The sequence below is a fragment of the Paramormyrops kingsleyae genome, chromosome 14, assembly GCF_048594095.1.
Source record: "Paramormyrops kingsleyae isolate MSU_618 chromosome 14, PKINGS_0.4, whole genome shotgun sequence".
Classification (NCBI taxonomy): domain Eukaryota; kingdom Metazoa; phylum Chordata; class Actinopteri; order Osteoglossiformes; family Mormyridae; genus Paramormyrops; species Paramormyrops kingsleyae.
The window spans coordinates 21480922-21501671 of NC_132810.1; the positions used below are offsets into that span (position 1 = coordinate 21480922).

The window sequence follows — 20750 nt, forward strand, 5'->3', positions numbered from 1 at the left end:
TTATAAACTTAAATTAGGTTTATCAAAAGCATTGGGGTAATATGCAAACCATGCACACTGTTTACAGATATGTGAATGCATGTAAATGTGTGTGCATATGTGTGCAGAATTGTCTCGAATTGAAAATCTCACAGCAGCCTTAGCACAGCAGTAAGTTCACTCTATGATGTTTTCACAATGGCAAAATTACCCTCCACTATAATGATAAGACATACTGTATGCCCGGATTGACTTGCATCCTTACTTTCAGGATGTGTCCCGGACATAATTGAATACCTGTACTTGGTACTTAGATATTTAGAACATTTCACATCTTTGACATGTAATCGACATTTAACAGATGTGCTTCATTTACCTCATTTCAATGGAAAAGCTTTGCCGGCATTTATATAATCCATTTTCCAGAAAATAAATACCTTGTATTTTATGTCACTTCATGTCTGAAGTACTTGCAGAAAAAAGGTGAAGGAAAGCTGAAAATGATGACATGGTCTTTATGATAATCACATGACCTCAATTACTTTGAATTTATAATGTGATTAAATAGATCAGAAGGTCAAATACGTCCAAGTAGAGCAATCAATTGTTGGTACTTCTCCAAGAATATTGTCCCATGTTCTATCTTGTAAGAATTTATTTTTGTAATGACTGCTTTGTTTATTTACAATGACAAACATTCTATTGTGCATATTATACTACAAATTCCTATAGACAATGTCTACACTATAATGGAAGTTTGGCCCATCCTCTTGGGAAGATTTCATAATAAGGGTGTCGGAAACACAGAGGAAATATCTTCTTTAAAAACATTACTACACTTTTCTATACTGTAGATGACAATTCCTAAACTGCAATCACAATGTTGCTTTTCCTTTTTTATTGGTTATAACTGTCAAAGAACTTGGTTCCCTGAAAGTTTTCTACTATACCATTCTGGACCTTGTATATCTTATGGAGTTTGGCCTGTTGCTACAGCAGGTAATTATTGCACATTACTGGACATAATCTGTCTGGAAATGGTATCAGGATTCCCTGAGAGTGTAATAGCAAGACTGATTCATAGGTTTTCTATGGATGTGACACAACAAAAACCAAGGCAGGTCTATACCAGTCAAGGACCTGGAAGGTTTGCAACAGGTACTGAAAAACAATGTGCCTATAGGAAACAGTACTGTAATATTGCATTCTCAGTTCTTTTAAGAAAGACACATAGATGACTGATGGATTTTGATGAACTAGACCAACATGAAATAGTGATTTCCATTGTAGGGTTTATTTAGTTACAATACTATGCAACATCATTGCCTGGCATTTTGGAAACCATTTACAGAGGTCAGTATAGCAACCAGCAAAAACCTGCAGAACCAGTCTGATGTGTAGGGAAGAGCACTAGGGCCACCTAAAAGGACAAAAAATAAAACATTTTATGATTAAAGTCAAAAGTTTTGAGATCAAAGTCGAAAAGTTTAAGATTAAAGCTGAAATAAACTTTTGAGAAAAAAGTTGAATGTTGAAAGTTGAAAGGTCACCACTAACACATAATTGCACTGGTATACATTTATTAGAAGCTCCACAACCAATAAATATTCAATATTGTCTGGTGTGTTGTTAGATGTTTTTAATCTTCCGAGGTTAAATCAATGACTTCCTCTCCTTCAGCTCTGAAGACCCATTTGCTTCAATCCCAAACACACCCACACCTTTACTACCACTTTTGTGCTTATCTTCTTGTCATTTCTTTGTCCATTTAACAAAAAAGCTCTGAACACTATAAGGTATTTATGACAGTATTATATATTTTGTACTGTACAATCCAAAGGCGCATGTTCCTTAGTTTTTAATATGATTTTACACTGCACTGTTGCCTTGTCAGACAATGAGCAAATAAAATACAATAAACTGTCAAAAAATATCACCAGATTCATGCACCATCAGTATCACGTGCTTTGAAGTCACTGTTGCTCAGTGCTCTTATGGAATTGGCTAATGTGTTATTGGGTGAAACTGATCACGTTTGTTAATTATTGTAAGTTATATGAAGATCAGATGGCATTTTAAGACTAATCAGAAAACTAAGTAATTCCAAAGCGTTTACATATTTTTTTTTGCCACTGTATATTATCAAATGATTAGTAACAGTTAATAGGAAAGGAGCAGATCTTTAAGGCCAATGTATAACTAATTCCTTTGTATGCTTTCTAATTTGTTTTTAGTTACAAGTAATTTACAAGTACTATTCTTTGTGAGACAGGGGAAAGATATCTTTGTAATACATTTCTAAATTTGTTTTTAAGTGAATATTTTTATTTAATCATCAATCCATTTTCTATACCCGCATACCCCGTGCAAATGATTGGGAACAGTTTATAAATAGCTAAGAACCATACCTTAAACTATAGGTTTCACCATATGTACAAATAAATACACAAATACAAATTTGCAATTTACAGTTAAAACCAATTGGCTAGGCCATAGCTATTTTTAATCTTCCTGTCTTAGGTAGCACAGGAAACAATTACTGATTACTTCAGTTAGATGCTTGTGCTGAAACTGTAAAGCTGTAATTGAAGTAAGATTGGAGATTTGACACAATTACACAGTATAAACACTAAGGCTGACATAGAAAAACCTGACTCATCACCTGAGAGGCGGAGCAAGTTCTGCAAGCTAAAGTCTGTTTGTCAAAGGTGCTATAAAACACTCCCTCAGGCTCAGGTGGAGCTTTAGATAAGGACACGGGAGTGAGGAGCTTCTCCTTTTGTTTTTCCTTAAGGTTTGAAGGAATCCGAACAATTTTTTTGAAATCAGAAAACCAAACTTGTATAAAATGTAAGTACTGTATGCCTATTAAAAATAAGAAAACCTCTGTTTGTGATTTCCCATATTTTTTGTAAAAAGTAACTGCCAAAAACTAGTACAAAATATTTTACACCTTTGCAGGTCTTGATAAAAGGAAATAAATTCAATGTATATTTAGAAAATAGTTTTATCAAATGTTTATTTTGAAAACTAGTAGAATTTGTATTTGCCTGTGATAATTTCAAATAGGTAGTTTAATATTTAACATTTAGTGCATTTATATGTACTAAATGAAAATTGTTGATAGCTTAATTGCACTTGAATTGTTAGTGTGACCCATTTTTGAATGTTTTCAACAGAATTTGTATGCAAAGATGCCTCCCCCCGGTGTGTGTTTGAACATAATCAAGGACCGGAACCAGGAGCGTGGGATGGGCACTGTGACTGACCCTGTGAAGTTTCGTGGCCAAGACTTCTACTGGCTACGGGACCAGTTTCTGAAGAACAGACAGAGGTTTATTGATGGCACATTTCCCCCAGACAGTAGTATCATTGGCCCTAAACTGCTTAAACCTGAGGACATGGCAAGAGTAGAATGGAAAAGACCACATGTAAGTAAAGTCTTTCTTAGAAATGTCTGATATCATCTGTTTCAAGAGTAAGAACTGTAGCAACAGACCAGACGGTACACTGGAAGTTCTTTAGCTATAATAGTAAGGAGGACACAATAAAATACTGGTGATTTTGCTTTTAATTCCAAAGAAAAATAATGTGGACATCAGAGGTGGGTGGTCCATAGAGCTGGTGGTCCTAGTGCCTCCTCTGTTTTAGAGATGTCCACAACTTTGAATAACTCATTGCTAGCAGGTTATTGTCATTTAAAATCACGTTATTTCTTTTCTTTGGAAAAAAAAAATCATTTTTGTAATATTGTAAAATTGATTATCTTACCGCCTCATTGCTTTAGCTACCCACCACCACAGTTTGACATTGTACCAAATGGAAATCATGAAATTATTAAATCAGTTTTATTTCAGACAACTAAATAAACATTGAGTCACAACATCATCTCTCTGCTTAAACAAATATCTGACTTAATTTCCTGTTTATAAACTACAACCAATTTAGCACACTGTTCTAACAGGTACAATGTCTGGAAGTATTCTGAGTAACACAACTGTATGCTAGCCGGTGCTCTAATAAAAATAGAAATTTTAAGATGTGAGTATGATGTTAATCAAAGAGATCATGTACTGTCAAATGCTATAACTGTTTGTCTTAACTGTACAGCAATTTGTATTTTTATTTAGATTCTTACTGATAAAAAGCGTTGATTCTTTCAGAAAATGGTAGCATCTCCATGCTTATTTGTGGATGGAGTTTCAAGATTTGACATCGCTCAAGGATGTTTGGGTAATAAGATTTTGCTATTATTATTATTATTATTATTATTATTATTATTATTCAGTGGAATGAGCTCAGTAGAAATTAGTATTTCACCAGTAGTAATAATTAGAATTATTATAGACTACAGTTACTTATCTATAAATAACAATACACTAATTCATTCCTCTTCCTGGCACTCTATCAGTATAGGGTCACACTGAGCATATATGTATCAATTAGGGGTTTGTATCTCCTCCCAGGAATCTGTTCCCTCCCAACCACCAGATATGTATCCACGTAGTAAAATAAGCTTATAAATTTGAACCCCCCCCCACGAAATTTGCTGCACTCCCCATATTCATGTCTGGCTACAGGATTGGCATAACAAACAACGCTTTGATTGAATGCTTATGTATTTTCTAACGAACATCCTTTGGGCCTCTGTTTGTTTGCAGGTGACTGCTGGTTTCTGGCGTCTGTCGGAGCATTAACATTTCAACCGCAGATGCTGCAAAAGGTGGTGCCGAATGACCAAGGATTTCACAGAGATTATGCTGGGATATTTCATTTCAGGGTAACAGGCTTAAAGTCGTACTGTTTGCAAATATTACTGCAAGATGATCTTGTTAAAAACAATGTCCATCATGTCTATTATTACTCACATTTTTATTCAGTTCTGGAGATTTGGAGCGTGGGTGGATGTCGTGATCGACGATAAGCTGCCAACAATTGATGGAAACTTAATCTTTGTTCATCCAACAACTAAAAATGAGTTCTGGGCTGCCTTGCTAGAAAAGGCCTACGCCAAGTAGGTCACCTTGGATTCCGTACCACTCGAATGCCTGGTTTATCTATATCACAGAAAGCAACCCTTAGTCTAATGAAAAAACAATTGGCACTGGCTAAATACTGGCTAACCTTTCAATTTGCATGTATGTCTCAGAGTGTGTGGGTCATACTCAGACCTGAAAGCTGGGAATGTGTCAGAAGCCATGATGGACTTCACTGGAGGGATCCATGTGATGTATATGCTGAAGGAAGCACCCCCAAATCTTTGGGATCTCATGAACAGGGCTGTGAAATTTAAGTCCCTAATGGGGTGTGGGACTGCTCAAGGGGTGAGTGTTCAAGTGCAGCTATTTTTTTCTTATTTGTCTCTGTTATAAATGCAGGATCACACCCAACCTGCCATGTTTAGAATTCAAAGGTGAAATGCTCTCCTCCGGTTTGGAAAAGCATGCTCATTTTATTTTTATACATTGTATAAAATCATGTTATTGATTTCAGGCAACTCCTGAAAATGTGGAATTACCCAATGGGATAGTGCAGGGCCATGCCTATGCTATCACTGGAGTTGCACAGGTATGTTGGTATTAAAAATGCAGGAAAAATGAACAACTTATAAATAGATATTAATGATTTATTGGTAATACTTTACTTGATGTGGCACACAGATACTTAGTACAAATAATGAACAAATCATGAACAAATATAGATGCATATATAGATATAGAACATTCTAAATATAGAACATTAAAGATGCATCACGGTTCATTAATGATGAACAAGCATGACATCAATATTTCACTTGAGTTATTCATTACTTGCTCACTAATTCAGGTTTACAGAATTAACAGATATAGTATCAAATATAGCAACTGCTTGAGATAAAATATGCGTCACTATTTATTAATGATGGATTAACATCAGATCGGTAACTAAGACTTACTTTGTGATTAATCGATACATAAGTAATAGTATATTACTTTATTATTTGAGCCCAGTCAAGTAAAGGGCAATTTATCAAATGTGCGTGTGTGTATGTGTGTTCGTATATTATACATATTTTTTTTACAACACAGTTATTACTGTGACACCACAAATCTGTTCTAACGCGACTGATGTATTAGTACCCAAGTCGAACACAATCGCATTTGTATTTCCGTGACTTTCTGTCGGACAAAAAAGCACTACGTTAAATACAATGCGATATGGCCTTAGCGAGAAACTTGCACGCAAGACCAGCTATCGAAATGGATCCGATTTGTTAACAAATTGGTTCTAGATCTTTTCCCGGAAGCTCCGAGACCCCTGACAGCTAACAACTGCTCCGTGACACCAGCTCTCCTTTTCCAAACATTCCAGATTAGCTCTGGGGCCGGTAGCATTGGACAACTTAAGTATGTACACCTGACGTTTCATTTCTCCTTAGCTGAGGGATTTATTTAAGTTGTTGCACAGAATTCCTTAAAATGTTTCCTTAGTTAAGGAAGAACCTTAAGGGACTTAAAGAGATTTTACAGTAGCAGAATTATACCGTTTCCATGGAGCCTGGTTGGTCGATTGCACTCTCGCGCGCGCTCTGTTAAACACAATGTCCGTGAGGGAGTCGCTATCAGCACGTGGGAGACTCCCGTAACTCCTCTGAGAGGTAGGATGTCTGAAATGTGAAAGAGTCGAGCTTTTTTGTACATCCATTTTGTACATTGCACACGTCAAAGTCTTAGATTCTAAAAATCTAAAAACATCTGGCAAATTATAATATAAAACATCAACGTTTTATACAGTAATTCACTTACATTTGCTTCTTCTAGACTGTACCCATGTGAACTTCGTTTAACGTAAGTTACTAAGTTTTAGAGTCGCATTCCTCTAACCCTGTGTTTCCCATTGGATATTACGATTTTAGTGAACATGAGGTTTTTCCGGGAAAGTGTTAGTCGCGTTGTAGCAGGACTATACACACACACACACACACACACATGTAGGGTAAACATATCCTTATGGGAACTGCTCGTTCATTTCAATGGGAAAAATGCTAACGCTAACTATGACAACCTTAACTCCTACCCTGCCCTAACCATAACCATAAGTAACCTAACAAAATACAAGAGTTTTTGCATTTTTAGTTTTTTCATAGCAGTCACCGATTTTTATAAAATAGAGTTTTCCCTTATGGGGACGGATATTTATCACGTTATGGGGACATTATGCCCCCATAAGGATAGGTAAACCCGCTCGCACACACACACACACACACACACAGACAGTAGTGGTGGCTTATGCTACGTTCACACTGCGAGCGGCGAGAGCGTCAAAGCGACCGGAAGTCATTCATTCTCTATGGGAGGGAGCGTCGGGAGGCGTCGAGGAGCGGCGCGGCGCGGCGCGTCGCGATCTGAGCGGCGGGAGCGTCAGACAGAAGTTGAATCCAGTCAACTTTATGGTAATGAGCTGTGACGCGGTTGGGCGGCAACCAATGGGAATGTAGAGATGCTCCGCTAAAGAGAGCGCCGCAGAACATAAGCGTGTAAACTTTTGTTCCGACCCAACCGTTCCTAGGCACAATGGAGGAGAGACTTATTATTGCTGTGGCCGGGTACCCAGTTATATATGATGTGTCTCTGTTTGCATACAGGGACATAAATAAAAAAAATGAGGCATGGACTAGAGTGTCCGAAACAATCGGTGTTCCAGGTGAGATGGTGAAGTGCATAATATATTTTTTTGTGAAAAAGGAAGGAGATCAGTAGTAATTTTGGCGCCATAGCAGAGAAAACAGTGCAAATTGTCCGTAATGTTAAACCTATTTATAGCATTAGTGTTTGTCAAAACATAATTATGTGTTTTAGTAGAACTGTCGTGAAACATTTTAAGTACTATTTATGTTAACTAAAGAAACAAAGCACAAGCAACTACTTGGCGATCATCCATTGTGATCCAAGGTAAATTTAAAAAGAAGCGCTACACTATTTATAGGTAACATTTTCCCTCCAGAACGCTTGATTTTAAGTGGGAATGCAAATAACTGGCTCACAACAATATTTATTTGACAAATTATGTCCTATCAGGAGTCGGTGCAAAGATATAAGCTACACGTTTCTCACAAGTTCAAGCTCTCACAAGTTCTCAGAGCCTGGCATTCAGAGCGGCCTTGTCCCCGCCCACTCTATGACGTCAGAGAGCGTCTCCGGCGTTGGGTAGCGTCGCGTTCAGGGCGGCGGGAGCGACGGCTGGCGTCTTTGACGCTCGCGGTGTGAACGTAGCATTAGTTGGTAGCATTATAGCGTCACATAGTTACTGGCCCGGCTTGTTATGTGTGCACTTCCTCCTCATTGTCTGTGTGTTTGCGTGTGCACTCTTCTTGTAGAAATGGGTGGATATTTCACATGTCTAACAAATGCAGGTCATGAGCCATGGAAGACCTGTGAATCTGGTTCGAATCTGGAATCCATGGGGTAGAGGAGAATGGAATGGAGACTGGAGTGATAGGTGAGTATGTGTATATGTGTATATATAAATATACAAGATTTATATATAAACATAAGATAAAACTATGATATATAATATTATATAATAATAATTATTATATATCAGTGGTAGGTATTTCATTTTGCCTTGGACGATGAGCACCATGCTGTCGTAGAATTATTAATGTCACTATCTAATTATCTAATATTATTAGTTTCTTTGATTATGAATGATTCTTATTTTTTTATTCATAATTGCACAAAAATTATGCAAATAATAGATCCTTATAGTTGTAGCAAAAAGTGCATTCTGTATTTTGTATATCAGATCTTCATCGTGGAATACAGTCACTGTAGAAGATAGGACAAGCTGCTTGCAGATCTGTGACAATGGAGAATTCTGGTAAGACTTTCTGAAAGAAAATGGCACTGATCTAAAAGAAAATGACACTGATCTAAAAATCTAATTGTGTAATATGCCTCATACATACATGTGTCAACAATCACTTTTTCCAATAAAAGTTATCATCTAAATTAAAAAAAAGGAGAAACTCAATTAACAATAAATTATTTTGTTACCTGTTACCTGAACAGATGAATGAGATGGTTGTACATTTTCCAGGATGTCTATGATGGATTTTACAATGAACTTTGAAGATGTGGATATTTGCTGTTGCACTCCGGAGTTTCTTGACGATTCTCCCAGTCAGTGGGGTTCCTCCTGTCACTCGGGCAAATGGGTTGCTGGGACGACAGCAGGTGGATACATAAAGTTTAGAGGTATCTGATATGAACACATTGCTCTACTCAACTTACTTGACTTCTTGAAAAACCAAAACAACCACAAAGGCGTTTACATTGAGATTATGCCAGGAAAATGAACATTGCATGACAATTGATTTATTTAGTCTCATAATAATGGCAAGGATATGAAGGTTTCTCAATTATGGCGAAAATCATAATCACAATTAATTTGGTTAATATTCAGATCGCGATTATTTAATATGATTACTTGACATTGGAAATATCCTGCATTTATTGAAAAAATGGATTTCATTCAACTCAAAAATATAATTAAACTGAGAAACTGTCAGCTTGCGAGTCGGCGAGCAGGGATGCAGAGGCGAGAGCAGCCAGGAGGACGGACAAAACGGGGTTTATTGGGGTACAAAGCAGACGGAGACTCACACATGGGACTTTGACGATGACAGATCTGGGGAAAACTACTCAAGACGTGGACTAAATACAAGAGACTAGGTAAACGGAACAGGCGACAGGTGAGAACAATCAGGGTAAAACAGGAGGTAATGAGGTGGGCGTGGCACACAGTAGGAGCGGACGGAGCGGGGTGTGACAGAAACAAATAAAAGGGGCTGGAAAGGGGGGCACTGGATTTATAGCAAAACAATAAGACAAAACAGGAACATCATTGGGAATGAAATGACACAATAATCATTTTATCTAAATTATTTTGTTTGAGAATAGTTGTAAGCCAAAATTGTAATGTAAATTCAATTAATTGGCCAGCTCTAAAGGACATACACATTTGATCTAGTTGTTTCTGGGCATTTCCTAAAATATTATCTTCAAATGCTGTACAGAGACATTCTGGATGAATCCGCAGTATCAAGTCAGAGTGACATGTGGAACCAAGGGCAGTGATCATCCTGATTCCACCAACATGGTGGTATCTCTCCTGCAGAAACCAGACAATGGGAGTCGGTCCCTTTCACCCAATCATTATATTGGTTTCACTTTGTTTGCGGTTAGTAATTTTCTTCCTTGCAATGTTTAATTTTACTCCTAGCGCCATGAATTATTAGCAGACGAAAATGTGCTTAACTTTTATACCAAAGTAATTTGTGCTTCAGGTACTATGATGTAGTTCGTCATAGCTTGTATTATGGCAATTTATTTTTGAAGGATGCAAAATTAAAAAAATTCATTATGTGCTTTCATTATTGTGCTGATGCTCTAATTTTACACTGACACCATTGTAATATCTGTTTATTGTACAGGTACCACCAGAGGTAAGTAAGCTTTTTTGTCATGTTGGCAAAATGTTTCCATGTTTATACTACAAGTACATGTGTCACCTAACTTATGTTTGTATGTTATACATACTATACATTTTTATTTACCTTCCAGTTGCGGGATGCCAAAGGGAAATTTCCAGCATCATTCTTCAACAGCAGCAGCCCAATATCAGTAACGAAAGCTTTCATGAATGTTCGAGAAACTACCCAAGTCTTCTTTTTACCTCCCGGGGAGTTTGTTATTGTGCCCTCGACGTTTAACCCAGAAGAAACGGCTTCCTTCCTCTTGATGATTTTCTCAAAGATGCAGACCTCTGTTGGGTGAGTTTCCTTTTGTGACTCATTTGCATTTAAATTGCATCCATTAAGAAACGGTAATAATTTGGTTTACGTCTACACCATAATGAAGGTGTACAGTATACCATGACAACTACTGGGCTGCACTTTGTGATTAAGCAAATAATAAATATACTAAAATACTATAATAAAAATATTGTGTCAGTTGGACTTCATTGAAAGTATGACTAAACATGAAAGATTAAATTCTCCATGGACTTTGGATTTGTTTGATTTACAACACAGAATATATTGCGCTTATTTTATAATTGATACTGCATAATAGATAGCACACATAGAGATATTATTGATTTCCAAAGACTGCCTTAACTCGTATCAAGCTCGCTTAATTGGATATTGATAAAAGTGAGACATTTATCATCCTTGAGACAAAGAAAACCTCTGTTGCCGCTTGTCAAAAACAGAATCAGTTTATGGCTGTGAAAAATGCGTTAATCAGGGTTTTTTGCAAATAAATAACAATTGCTCAAATGGTATCCAGAATGTTTCAAAGATTTTAATTTTTTTTTAGTGACAGCTCAGCTGAGAACCACATGACCATCAATAAGGTACAGCTCAGCGCTCCGTCCTTTTATGGGAGTTCTGGCTACACAGTAGAAATGTGTCAGATTTATGCTGCGATGCATCAGTTAATCCACTGTCAAACATGCTCCCGCTGAGCCTGGGGCATGAGGCTTACCTGCCTACTGCTTGCCATGTCCTGTGGCTTTAATGTGGCTAGACCAGTTTGGTGGTGACTATGCCAAATCCCAGATTACCGTCCAAGGGCAAACTGCCAGGTTGTCAGGCGCTAATGCACTTGGGCCAAAAGTTCTACGGGCAAATTAACATCTCCAGTTATATATGTAGGCTGGCTGATAAACCTGAGCATGTATTTATAGAACAACATGCAGGCTAACCATATTCACAAAGGGAGATTCAGTCGGCCAGAGGGAGAGTGGTTCACTGCCTTGCTTTTTAACTTAATAATTTCCAGGAACTTGAGATCTATTGCATGAGTTGGACAGAAGGTGTAGATGAACAGCAGAGTTCAAAGCAGCAGAAGGAGGTTTATTAAGAGAAATGCCACATTAATAAAGGCCAGCTGGTTTTCATTAACTGAGAAATTTGTGGACACAGATCCTTGATGATTGATTGACATGGAATTACGAAATCAGTGAATCCCAGTCATGTCCTCTCATTGCCCAACCCACTGATTTATAGTACCTAGTGTTTCCTGACAGTTCTGTATAAATTCTACCTGCCGTATAACTGAAACTTAAGATTTCTAATTTCTTTCAGAAAATCTATTCCGACTATGCCCCAACTGAGCACGAATCTGTGTTTGCTCCATACTCTGATAAGGTACTGTATTTAAGTCCACAAGCATGCAATTATATTGTGTGAAAGGTATTCAAACATACAAATGTAATTAAATATAGCTTATATATAAAAATCAAATTTTGCTTTTTGTTCTTTGATTGAACAAGCTCAAGGAAGTTGATGCGGAACAACTACAGAAACTTCTGAATGAGAATGTGGTCACAGGTACGATCTTAATCTATTACGGCAAATGGCAGGGCTATTAAATTACAGCTCCAGAGAGCTAAGTACAGTAGGATTTACTTTCAGCCAGTTACTCAAACCATGGGTTTTTTTTTGTCTGTTAGGACCCTGTCTAGGCTCTTAATTATGTGTTGAATGATCGAAGACTTGGGTCTGCAGGACCACAAGTGAACAACCATGAATTTATCATTGTGACATTTTCCCCTAGAAAAGGGGCTTCAGAACCAGAGTAAATCAGAAAAATAACAAGTGAAGCTTTTTGTACAGTAATATATTTTTGTATAATAGTAATTGTGTCTCTGATCTGGGTGTAGCGTACCCTGTGGGGTTATGCTGTATTGTACTTTAAGAAACATACTATGGCAGCGAAGATACGTTGTTAAAGTAATCATGATACAATGCTTTATTTTTTCCAGACATGTCATCAGGTGGCTTTGGTTTGGAAATGTGCAGAAGTATTGTAGCGATGATGGATGTATCCTTTATCTCTGTAGTATGAAAACATCCATAGCTTCTAATCTCTCTTCCTATTCTTTGCTTTTTAGCTAGCTACTTATTTATAACTGAATTCTAATTATTATACTGATTTTTTCATACTGTAAGAATTAACCCGTGCACTCATTAAATAATATTTTTAAGTGTGGGCCTGCAGAATTTTTCCTGGCTTTCAAACCACTATGCCAAGCTTGTCAGGAATATTCCCTTAACTGGTTCGTCCACAGCTTTCAGTCACTGGAACACTGAAAAACGCAGAGTTCTCACGTTTGTGGAAACGTGTTCAGGCTTACAAGGTATGTAATCCTCTGTAGATCCACATATCTCACACAAACACCAACCTTGCATTTTGCATGCACGGCTGCTATTTATAAATATTTTTATTGCTTCACAGGACGTTTTCATCAGGAAGGATGTTTCTCGTACTGGAAAGTTGTCCTTGCAAGAACTGCGGAATGCAATTCAAACCGCAGGTGCCCCCGACATCTAATCGATTTGAGACTGTGTTTAATTTTCAGGAAATATGCTTATGTTTCTTGTTTTTTTTTTTTTTTTTAAAGACACGGTACTTTATTTGCCTTTATATGAGTACAGGCTGGGGTCAGAGTGCAGAGACAGCCACAGGCCCTGGGCACAAGCCCAACCACTTCAGATAGTGTGACCTGAAACTGCTAGAGAACCTCCTATAATTCCAATTGCTTTCTGACTTGAAGGCCATCGTAGGCGGAGTTTGATGTTTGCACTTGATGGGGGAAAAAAAAAATCCCCACATCTTGTTTACCTTATGATTTAACGCACACATCTGATGCATACATAAGCTATTATTTTGTCTACCTATAGGGTACCAACAAACCTCTAATGCAAAAGTGCAAAGTGCCAGCACAGAGCACAATTATAACCTCACTACACCCTCGATTTACTGACCTTTGATGGTAAACTGTTGCATTCAAACAACTAACCAAAACAGACAACTGCTAAATCCATGCAATTTGTTAGCTATACAGGTAAAACACTTACATCACAATTTAGCCAATGCAGGGTCGTCTTTTTCCAGACTGGCATAGGTGTCCAAATTGCCAATTAACTGCAATTTTGATTCAGGCGATTGGCCCCCCCAAACTCTGCCCATGAAAGCCATTTGTTTGTAGTTTGCTTGTGTCAACACCCTGTGCTTTTTACACTAGCATTTCTGCCTTGCTTTGCCAGGCGTCACCGTGAGCGATGACCTGCTGAACCTGGTGGCCTTGCGCCATGGCAGCTCTTCCAGGGAAATCACTCTGGAGAGCTTCATCTTCCTCATGCTGCGTCTGCACAGCTTGAACAGTGAGTTCCTCCTCAGAACTGCTACATATGCATTTCCCCCCATTATTTACTCTTGTTACTTCTTTAATATAAATACTAGGCCCCAGCCAGGAAATTTTATGGCCAAGACTGGAGTGAGATTTTCAATTCGAGACAAGTCACACACATGCACACACATTTACATGTATGTAACAATTTTATCACCTTGTTATTAGTCTGTAGCATTTGAAAACTACCCCAATGCTGTTGATGCAGCTAATTTTAGGTTTGTAATGGAATAATACAGTTTTGCTGTAAGATTTCTTGCGTGAGAGTCTGAAAGCCTGAGTGCTACGGAAGATGCGTGAGAGTTGGCAACCCTGCAATTGTGGTCTATTGTGTGTGTGTGTGTATGTGTGGGGGGGGGGGGGGGACTTGCTGGATAACATTTTGAAGCGTTGTTGTAAAATCTTTAACACAAAAGTGTTTTGTTTTCGAGTGGCCCAATCTTAGACTAGACAAATTGTTTTGTTTCTGACCGGTACAGCAGCTAAGCAACCCACCAGGAATTCTCCCGAGTCTGATAAATCCTGTTGGCACATTACAGGCTTTTTGCATAATTGTATTTATTTCTGGTACAAAGTAAGACCTAATTTGTAATGTTTATTATTTAAATATGTCACTGACTATTTTTTGTCCCATTGTCTTTCTGTTTCTTGCCGTAAAACCCGAATCTCCCTCTAGTGATTGATAAAGTTTTTTCTGTTTTTCCATTAATCACTATCACAAGGGCACAATGGTTACCGTGGTTAAGTTATGACCAGTTTTGGAGGTTAAATATGTAAAGGATAATGGACTCCAATGCATTATAAGTTTTTAAACACACTGCTGTGTAGCCAAAGAAATGTAAATATAAATACTGAGCTATTGTCTTATTAATTTACCTTTCTGTACCTCCACGTATTCAGCTCCATCATGGGTAAAATTTACCAATTATTAAAACCAGACTAGCGTACCATCTTGTTTAGGCAGGTTAAACAGAACTGTAAAGTATGACTGGACTACAAGTGCATTACATCAGTAAATTATTTTGATAATTAATCACTGATCACAGGTCCTGGTCACCAGAAGTGTTGTCTATGAGACCTTTACCATTTTCTTGGTTTTTCATTTTTGTTAAATAACATTAGTTAGAATCAAAGATCGTAATCGTGCATTAATTTACTACTGTGGTTTACCTAGCTGGCACTGTGTACATGGATACAGAAAATTACTCAACGCCCTTCTGATTCGAGAGTTTGACCACATGGTGGTATAAATCGATTTTTATCCACTAGACATTTTAGGATGGCAAGTGTCAAATAAATGGAGTTTTAGAAAAATGAATGCACAGAACTACTAATGCTTAGTAAATACTAGTACTTGCATTTATGCGTGTAATTTTGGTGAATATGACATAATATGTGGAATCATTTTCTCACAGAAATATTCAAGAACCTGTCAGATGGGAAAGGCATGTACCTCAAAGAAAAAGAGGTAATGCTATTTTGGGGGGCTTAGTAGTTGGCAGTATTGGTTACAAAGATGGGTAGGTTAATGGAAATATCTGCTAAACTATAACCAATTTGTTTCTCTATTTTCAGTGGCTGTATCTCAACATCTACTCCTGAGTAGTCTTTTATAAGGCAGACAGTGGGGAAATTACAGTGATACCGTGCATATTTACACTAACTGAATACATATATTTAGACAGTGAAAATACATTTAGACAATGATAGACAGTAATTATTATTATGTAATAAAATACATTTTAAAATAAAGATTATATAAAGATTATAAAGATAATATTAATAATAAACCATTAATATGTTTACTTATAATAATATTGTTGTGCCGAGCGGGGACGGAACGGAGACAAAGGCGCAGACGTCAGGGTATCGGGGAATACGGGGTTTAATTACAGGCAGGGCTGGACTGGTAATCTGGCATACCGGGCAAATGCCCGGTGGGCCGACGCACTTGGGGGCTGGTCGATATATTATATGATTTTTTTTTTTTTTTTTTTAAAAACCTGTAAAATCCCTACAACAAACTCAAAATATAATACATAGTAATGTTTTGAAGTCAAACTAAGCTGTTCCTTTTGTATTTAATGGTTTTCTGTTTGAGGGATTTGCAAAAAACTGCAGTGCATGTTTTCTTATGGGGAAAGTTCGATCACAACTAAAACTTCTTAGAATTCGATCCAGAGTTCTGAACGGATTAAATTCGAGTTCTGAGGTACCACTATACATTTAATATTATTTCCACTGATGACAGATGACATAATCTATTTTTTAATTGCCTGTCCTAGTCTGGGATGTCAAGACATAATTACTTTTTTTACATCTTAATGTATTTTTCAGATTCTGTGTACTTTGATAGTCTGTTCAATGTTTGGATGATTTTTTAAATAAACTTCACAACAATCAACAATCCTCCTCACTGCAGGCATTTCTGTCTGATACTCTGTGGTTGCAAACAGCAATTTAGCATATATGTTATGCTTTATGTCCCATAACATTGAGGACAGCAATTGCAGTATAACCATCCCGGGAGGGTATATCCCAGGGCACACGTCCTCACACTACAGACAACACAGGGACACCCAATCACGGATTGGGAGAGCATGGGGGGGTCATGAGGTCGCTGGAAAAGGGCGTGTGGTGTTCCCGATATCTTTGTAAGTGGATGAAAGTCTAAGCCTTTGAATCCTGGCTCTCCCTGTCTTGCTGTATGGCTGTGAGACATGAACGCTGTCCAGTGAGATGAGACAAAGACTGGACTCCTTTGGTACCGTGTCTCTTCGGAGAATCCTGAGCTATTGCTGGTTTGACAGATGCCGTACATGGACTGAAGTGTTAGACCTGCAGATCTGTTATCTGTTAGTAGATAGTGTATGAACTGGCTCCTTTTGAATTTGTTTGTTTTGATAAGATAAAGATAAGAATACATTATCTTTGTGGAGGGTCTCAGACAGGTTGAGACATTGGCACAAACACATTTTCACAGATCAAAGAGCACTCATCATTTTCATTTTCTCTTGATTCATATAGCTATTATACTTTGAAGTTAATCACTACAGAACTCAATTGCCTCCAAAGTTGGTCGTTACCAACTAAATCCAACAACTATATCCCATCGTACGTTATGATTTCATAAGATAATTTTAATGAAATACGCAGTTAATATGTTTTGCTTTTACAGGGCAGTTCTGCCTAAAGCTGTTGAGTCAATCACTGCAACCATAAGAATGAACCGAAAATTTGAACACCGAACAACAACAACGTTAGCAACTTACAGAGTTTGAACCATGCAATTGAGCAAAAAGTTACTATTGAAAGCTTTGGGAAACAGAGGGTTAGTACGATATGCACTATTGTTTCTAGGGGAGAATTCTTTTGCATACTGCAGTGAGATGAATAAAATGCATAGAAATTAAAACAGTGCAAATACAAAGTGCCAAAACAACGCAAACAATATTGCGTAACATTGTTTCTCTTGGGCTGAAAAAGCCCTACCCGAGGAGAGGAATGCCCGTCATTCCCGCCCAAAAGGGATTTAACTTAATCTGCAAAGAACAGGCATTAAGAGCAACAATAAAGACAATAATTGCCTCCTCGTGTCACCCATGTCACAGCAGAGTGTGACTGGAATGGAGAGAATTTCCAGATTCATAAGTTCATCTCGAATGACAGTTTATATCCAGGGGTTCTTTAATGAATGTTTGTACCTGGCCTGAAGCCCAGGGCCTCCGGAAAAAAGGGGCCTCGATCAACCATGTTTATTGAATTTCTTAGAGTTGCCACCCATCATGTGTTTTATGGGATGGTCTTGTTTTGAATTAAAATGCTGTGTCCCGTTCTGAACTATTACGGGACGTGATTTGCCCTGTATTTTCACATATGGACCAATATACAATTTAATGCGGACCACGCAACTGATTCCTCCAAACATTTTTTTAAATCTTAGCATCACAATTTTGGCCACTATAATGTAGAACACAGTATCTTTGCACTCACTCACCAATAAAATAAGTTAACGTACAGTATAACAATTAATTGTGATACGTTATATTCACCCACCCATTTGATGTTTAAAATTGGTCAGAATAAAAAAAAATACTGTGGTGTATGATTTCTCAATAAATGTATCATGTGACATGAATTTAACTAGATCATAAAATCTTTTTATGCTTTGGAAAACATCCCAGAAAATGTTACTGCTACACTTAGTAGAAGGCACAAATGTCATGATGAAATAATATGTGTGATTAAAGCCTGCGGCCTGCAGACAGGTGTGATGTGTGGAGGGATATTAGCAGCTATCCTTTTGTTCGATTGAACAAGGTGCTTTTTCCTTTCTTGAAAGGACATTTGCGATGAGATGTCACAGAAGCAGTGCCAGTCAACCTATAAGGTGACATAGGCAGCTGCCATCTTTCGCTGATAGTGAAGCTTGCGTAGAATTCCACAGGGATTTTGTTTTTGACTTTTTGAGCCCACCATAGTAGTGGTGTACTTATTACAGTCTCTTCATTTTTTTTTTGTTTGTTTGATCAAAATGCCAGTGCCAGAAACTAAAAATTGTATTTTAACTTAATGATCATTTTCCCAGCTTTGGTCTCAAGTAATAGGGCCGTACGGCAAGAAATTTCTTATAGTCGATATGGAAACGAAACGGGATAAATATTTTATTGTAAATATTTAGAGAAGGAAAGGATTAAACGGGAAGATGGCAGGGGAGATGATGAGGGGATGAAGGGGAGACAGAGGAAATGTGAGTCAGTTGCATTGGTGACATTTATTCCTACTAATTCCTAAAGACATAAATCATCTTAAACAGGCAACAAGCAACGAGAATCTGAAATCAGGTCCCCCCCACTCCACTCCAAGGACTTTCTGTATGCCCCCCCCCCCCCCAAACAACTGCCTGTTTACAGTACTGCTAAAAAGAATATATTATTGCACTACTACACTTTGAATCACTATTCAACTATTCTGTACATCTATACTGTATATATTATTCATTTTATTTTATTATTTATCTATATAATATGTAGCACTGATGGGTGAGCACATATAGTCTACATGTGAACAATAACAATAAAGATATTCTATTCTATTCTATTCTATTCTATTCTATGTTCTTACTGGCAAAATATGTGAGAATGGTATTTGTGCTTGAAATGCAACAAATGTATCCTTGTGTGACTTTAAAAGTAAATTCAGAGCAACTTTATCTGATGAAACCACTGCCAAATGATTATGCAGGCTGTAGCATGCAGCTTTCTGAAAAACTTCAAGGCTGCAAAGCCTTTTTTTTTTCTTTACCTCTGCCATTGTAAGCTGACACTCAAGCTAAGAATTTCACAGCCCCTACAACTTGGTTGGCACTGAAAATTAAGGGTAAATCTACAAACCCTATTTTAACCTCCTGAGACCCGACCTATTCATTTATGTCCATTGTAGTGGACATTGTATTTTTGCATTTATTTTTCCACTGATGTTGGGAAACGTATTTACAGTGCCTGACAAAAGTCTTGTCGCTTATCCAAGTTGTAGGAACAACAAATAATAACTTGACCTGTAGTTAATCAGTTGGAATCAGAAATGGCTTATGAGAAAAGGCAAAGTCCTCTAGATTATGCTTATTATACCAAAATAAAGTCTTGCATCATTCATTGAGTTTTGTCATGTAATTAGGACAGAAAGGTCAACTTTTGCCTGGACAAAAGTCTTGTCATATGCAAAAATAATGTAGAAATTATACATATACTTCATTTAGAATACACAAACATGCTACAATAACATCAGAACATAAAGTCATGGTGCCTTGGAAAAAAAAAATTCATAATGTGTATGACTCCCATGAGCTTGGAGGACCACATCCATACGTCTTGGCAATGACTGAAATAACTTGTTGATGAAGTCATCAGGAATGGCAAAGAAAGCAGTTTTGCAGGACTCCCAGGGTTCGTCTAGATTCTTTGGTTTCGTCTTCCAAGCCTCCTCCTTCATCTTACCCCAGACATGCTCAATAATGTTCATGTCTGGTGACTGGGCTGGCCAATCCTGGAGCACCTTGATCCTCTTCAGTTTCAGGAACTTCAATGTGGAGGCTGAAGTATGAGAAGGAGCGCCATCCTTCTGCAGAATTTGCCCCCTCTTATGGTTTGGAATGTAATGGGCAGCAAGAATATCTTGATACTTCAGGCTGTTGATGTTACCATCCACTCTGCAGATCTCTCGAACACCCCCATGGATGTAACCCCAAACCATGATTTTTCCTCCACCAAACTTGACTGTTTTCTGGGTGAATTTTGAGTTCATGCGGGTTCCAACAGGTCTCCTGCAGTATTTGCGGCATTTGGTATGTAGTTCAATGCATGATTCATCAGAAAAATCAACCTTCTGCCACTTTGCCTCTGTCCATCCTTGCTGCAAGCTGTGGGCCTTGGCAAATTCAACATGCTTTTTTTGTTGTGTTCTTGTTAATGCTGGTTTCTGAGCACTAATTTGACCATGGAGACCACTGCGTGCGAGAATTCGAGAATCTGTTC

The 20750-nt window shown here is 37.7% G+C and overlaps 1 protein-coding gene across 1 annotated transcript; it reads left to right on the forward strand.

Annotated features, from left to right (window-relative positions):
- Positions 1 to 2792: 2792 nt before the first annotated feature.
- LOC111857887 (calpain-1 catalytic subunit-like) lies at positions 2793 to 16210 on the forward strand. Its single transcript, XM_072698823.1, has 22 exons — positions 2793 to 2829; positions 3159 to 3410; positions 4143 to 4212; positions 4641 to 4759; positions 4860 to 4993; positions 5129 to 5303; positions 5473 to 5547; positions 8372 to 8457; positions 8764 to 8838; positions 9058 to 9215; positions 10037 to 10200; positions 10454 to 10465; positions 10584 to 10792; positions 11340 to 11376; positions 12110 to 12172; positions 12298 to 12355; positions 12790 to 12848; positions 13096 to 13164; positions 13263 to 13341; positions 14075 to 14191; positions 15633 to 15685; positions 15793 to 16210. Exons 2-22 carry the CDS (start codon positions 3174 to 3176, stop codon positions 15817 to 15819), a joined length of 2076 nt encoding a protein of 691 aa, XP_072554924.1. The 5' UTR covers positions 2793 to 2829; positions 3159 to 3173; the 3' UTR covers positions 15820 to 16210.
- Positions 16211 to 20750: the final 4540 nt, after the last annotated feature.

What these genes read in the sequence shown, in the direction of transcription:
- LOC111857887 (XM_072698823.1), top strand. Translation starts at nt 3,174, where the DNA reads ATGCCTCCCCCCGGTGTGTGTTTGAACATAATCAAGGACCGGAACCAG. An exon ending in TTGCTCCATACTCTGATAAG is followed by an intron (nt 12,173 to 12,297) that starts GTACTGTATTTA and finishes TGATTGAACAAG; the next exon opens with CTCAAGGAAGTTGATGCGGA. An exon ending in TGTACCTCAAAGAAAAAGAG is followed by an intron (nt 15,686 to 15,792) that starts GTAATGCTATTT and finishes CTCTATTTTCAG; the next exon opens with TGGCTGTATCTCAACATCTA.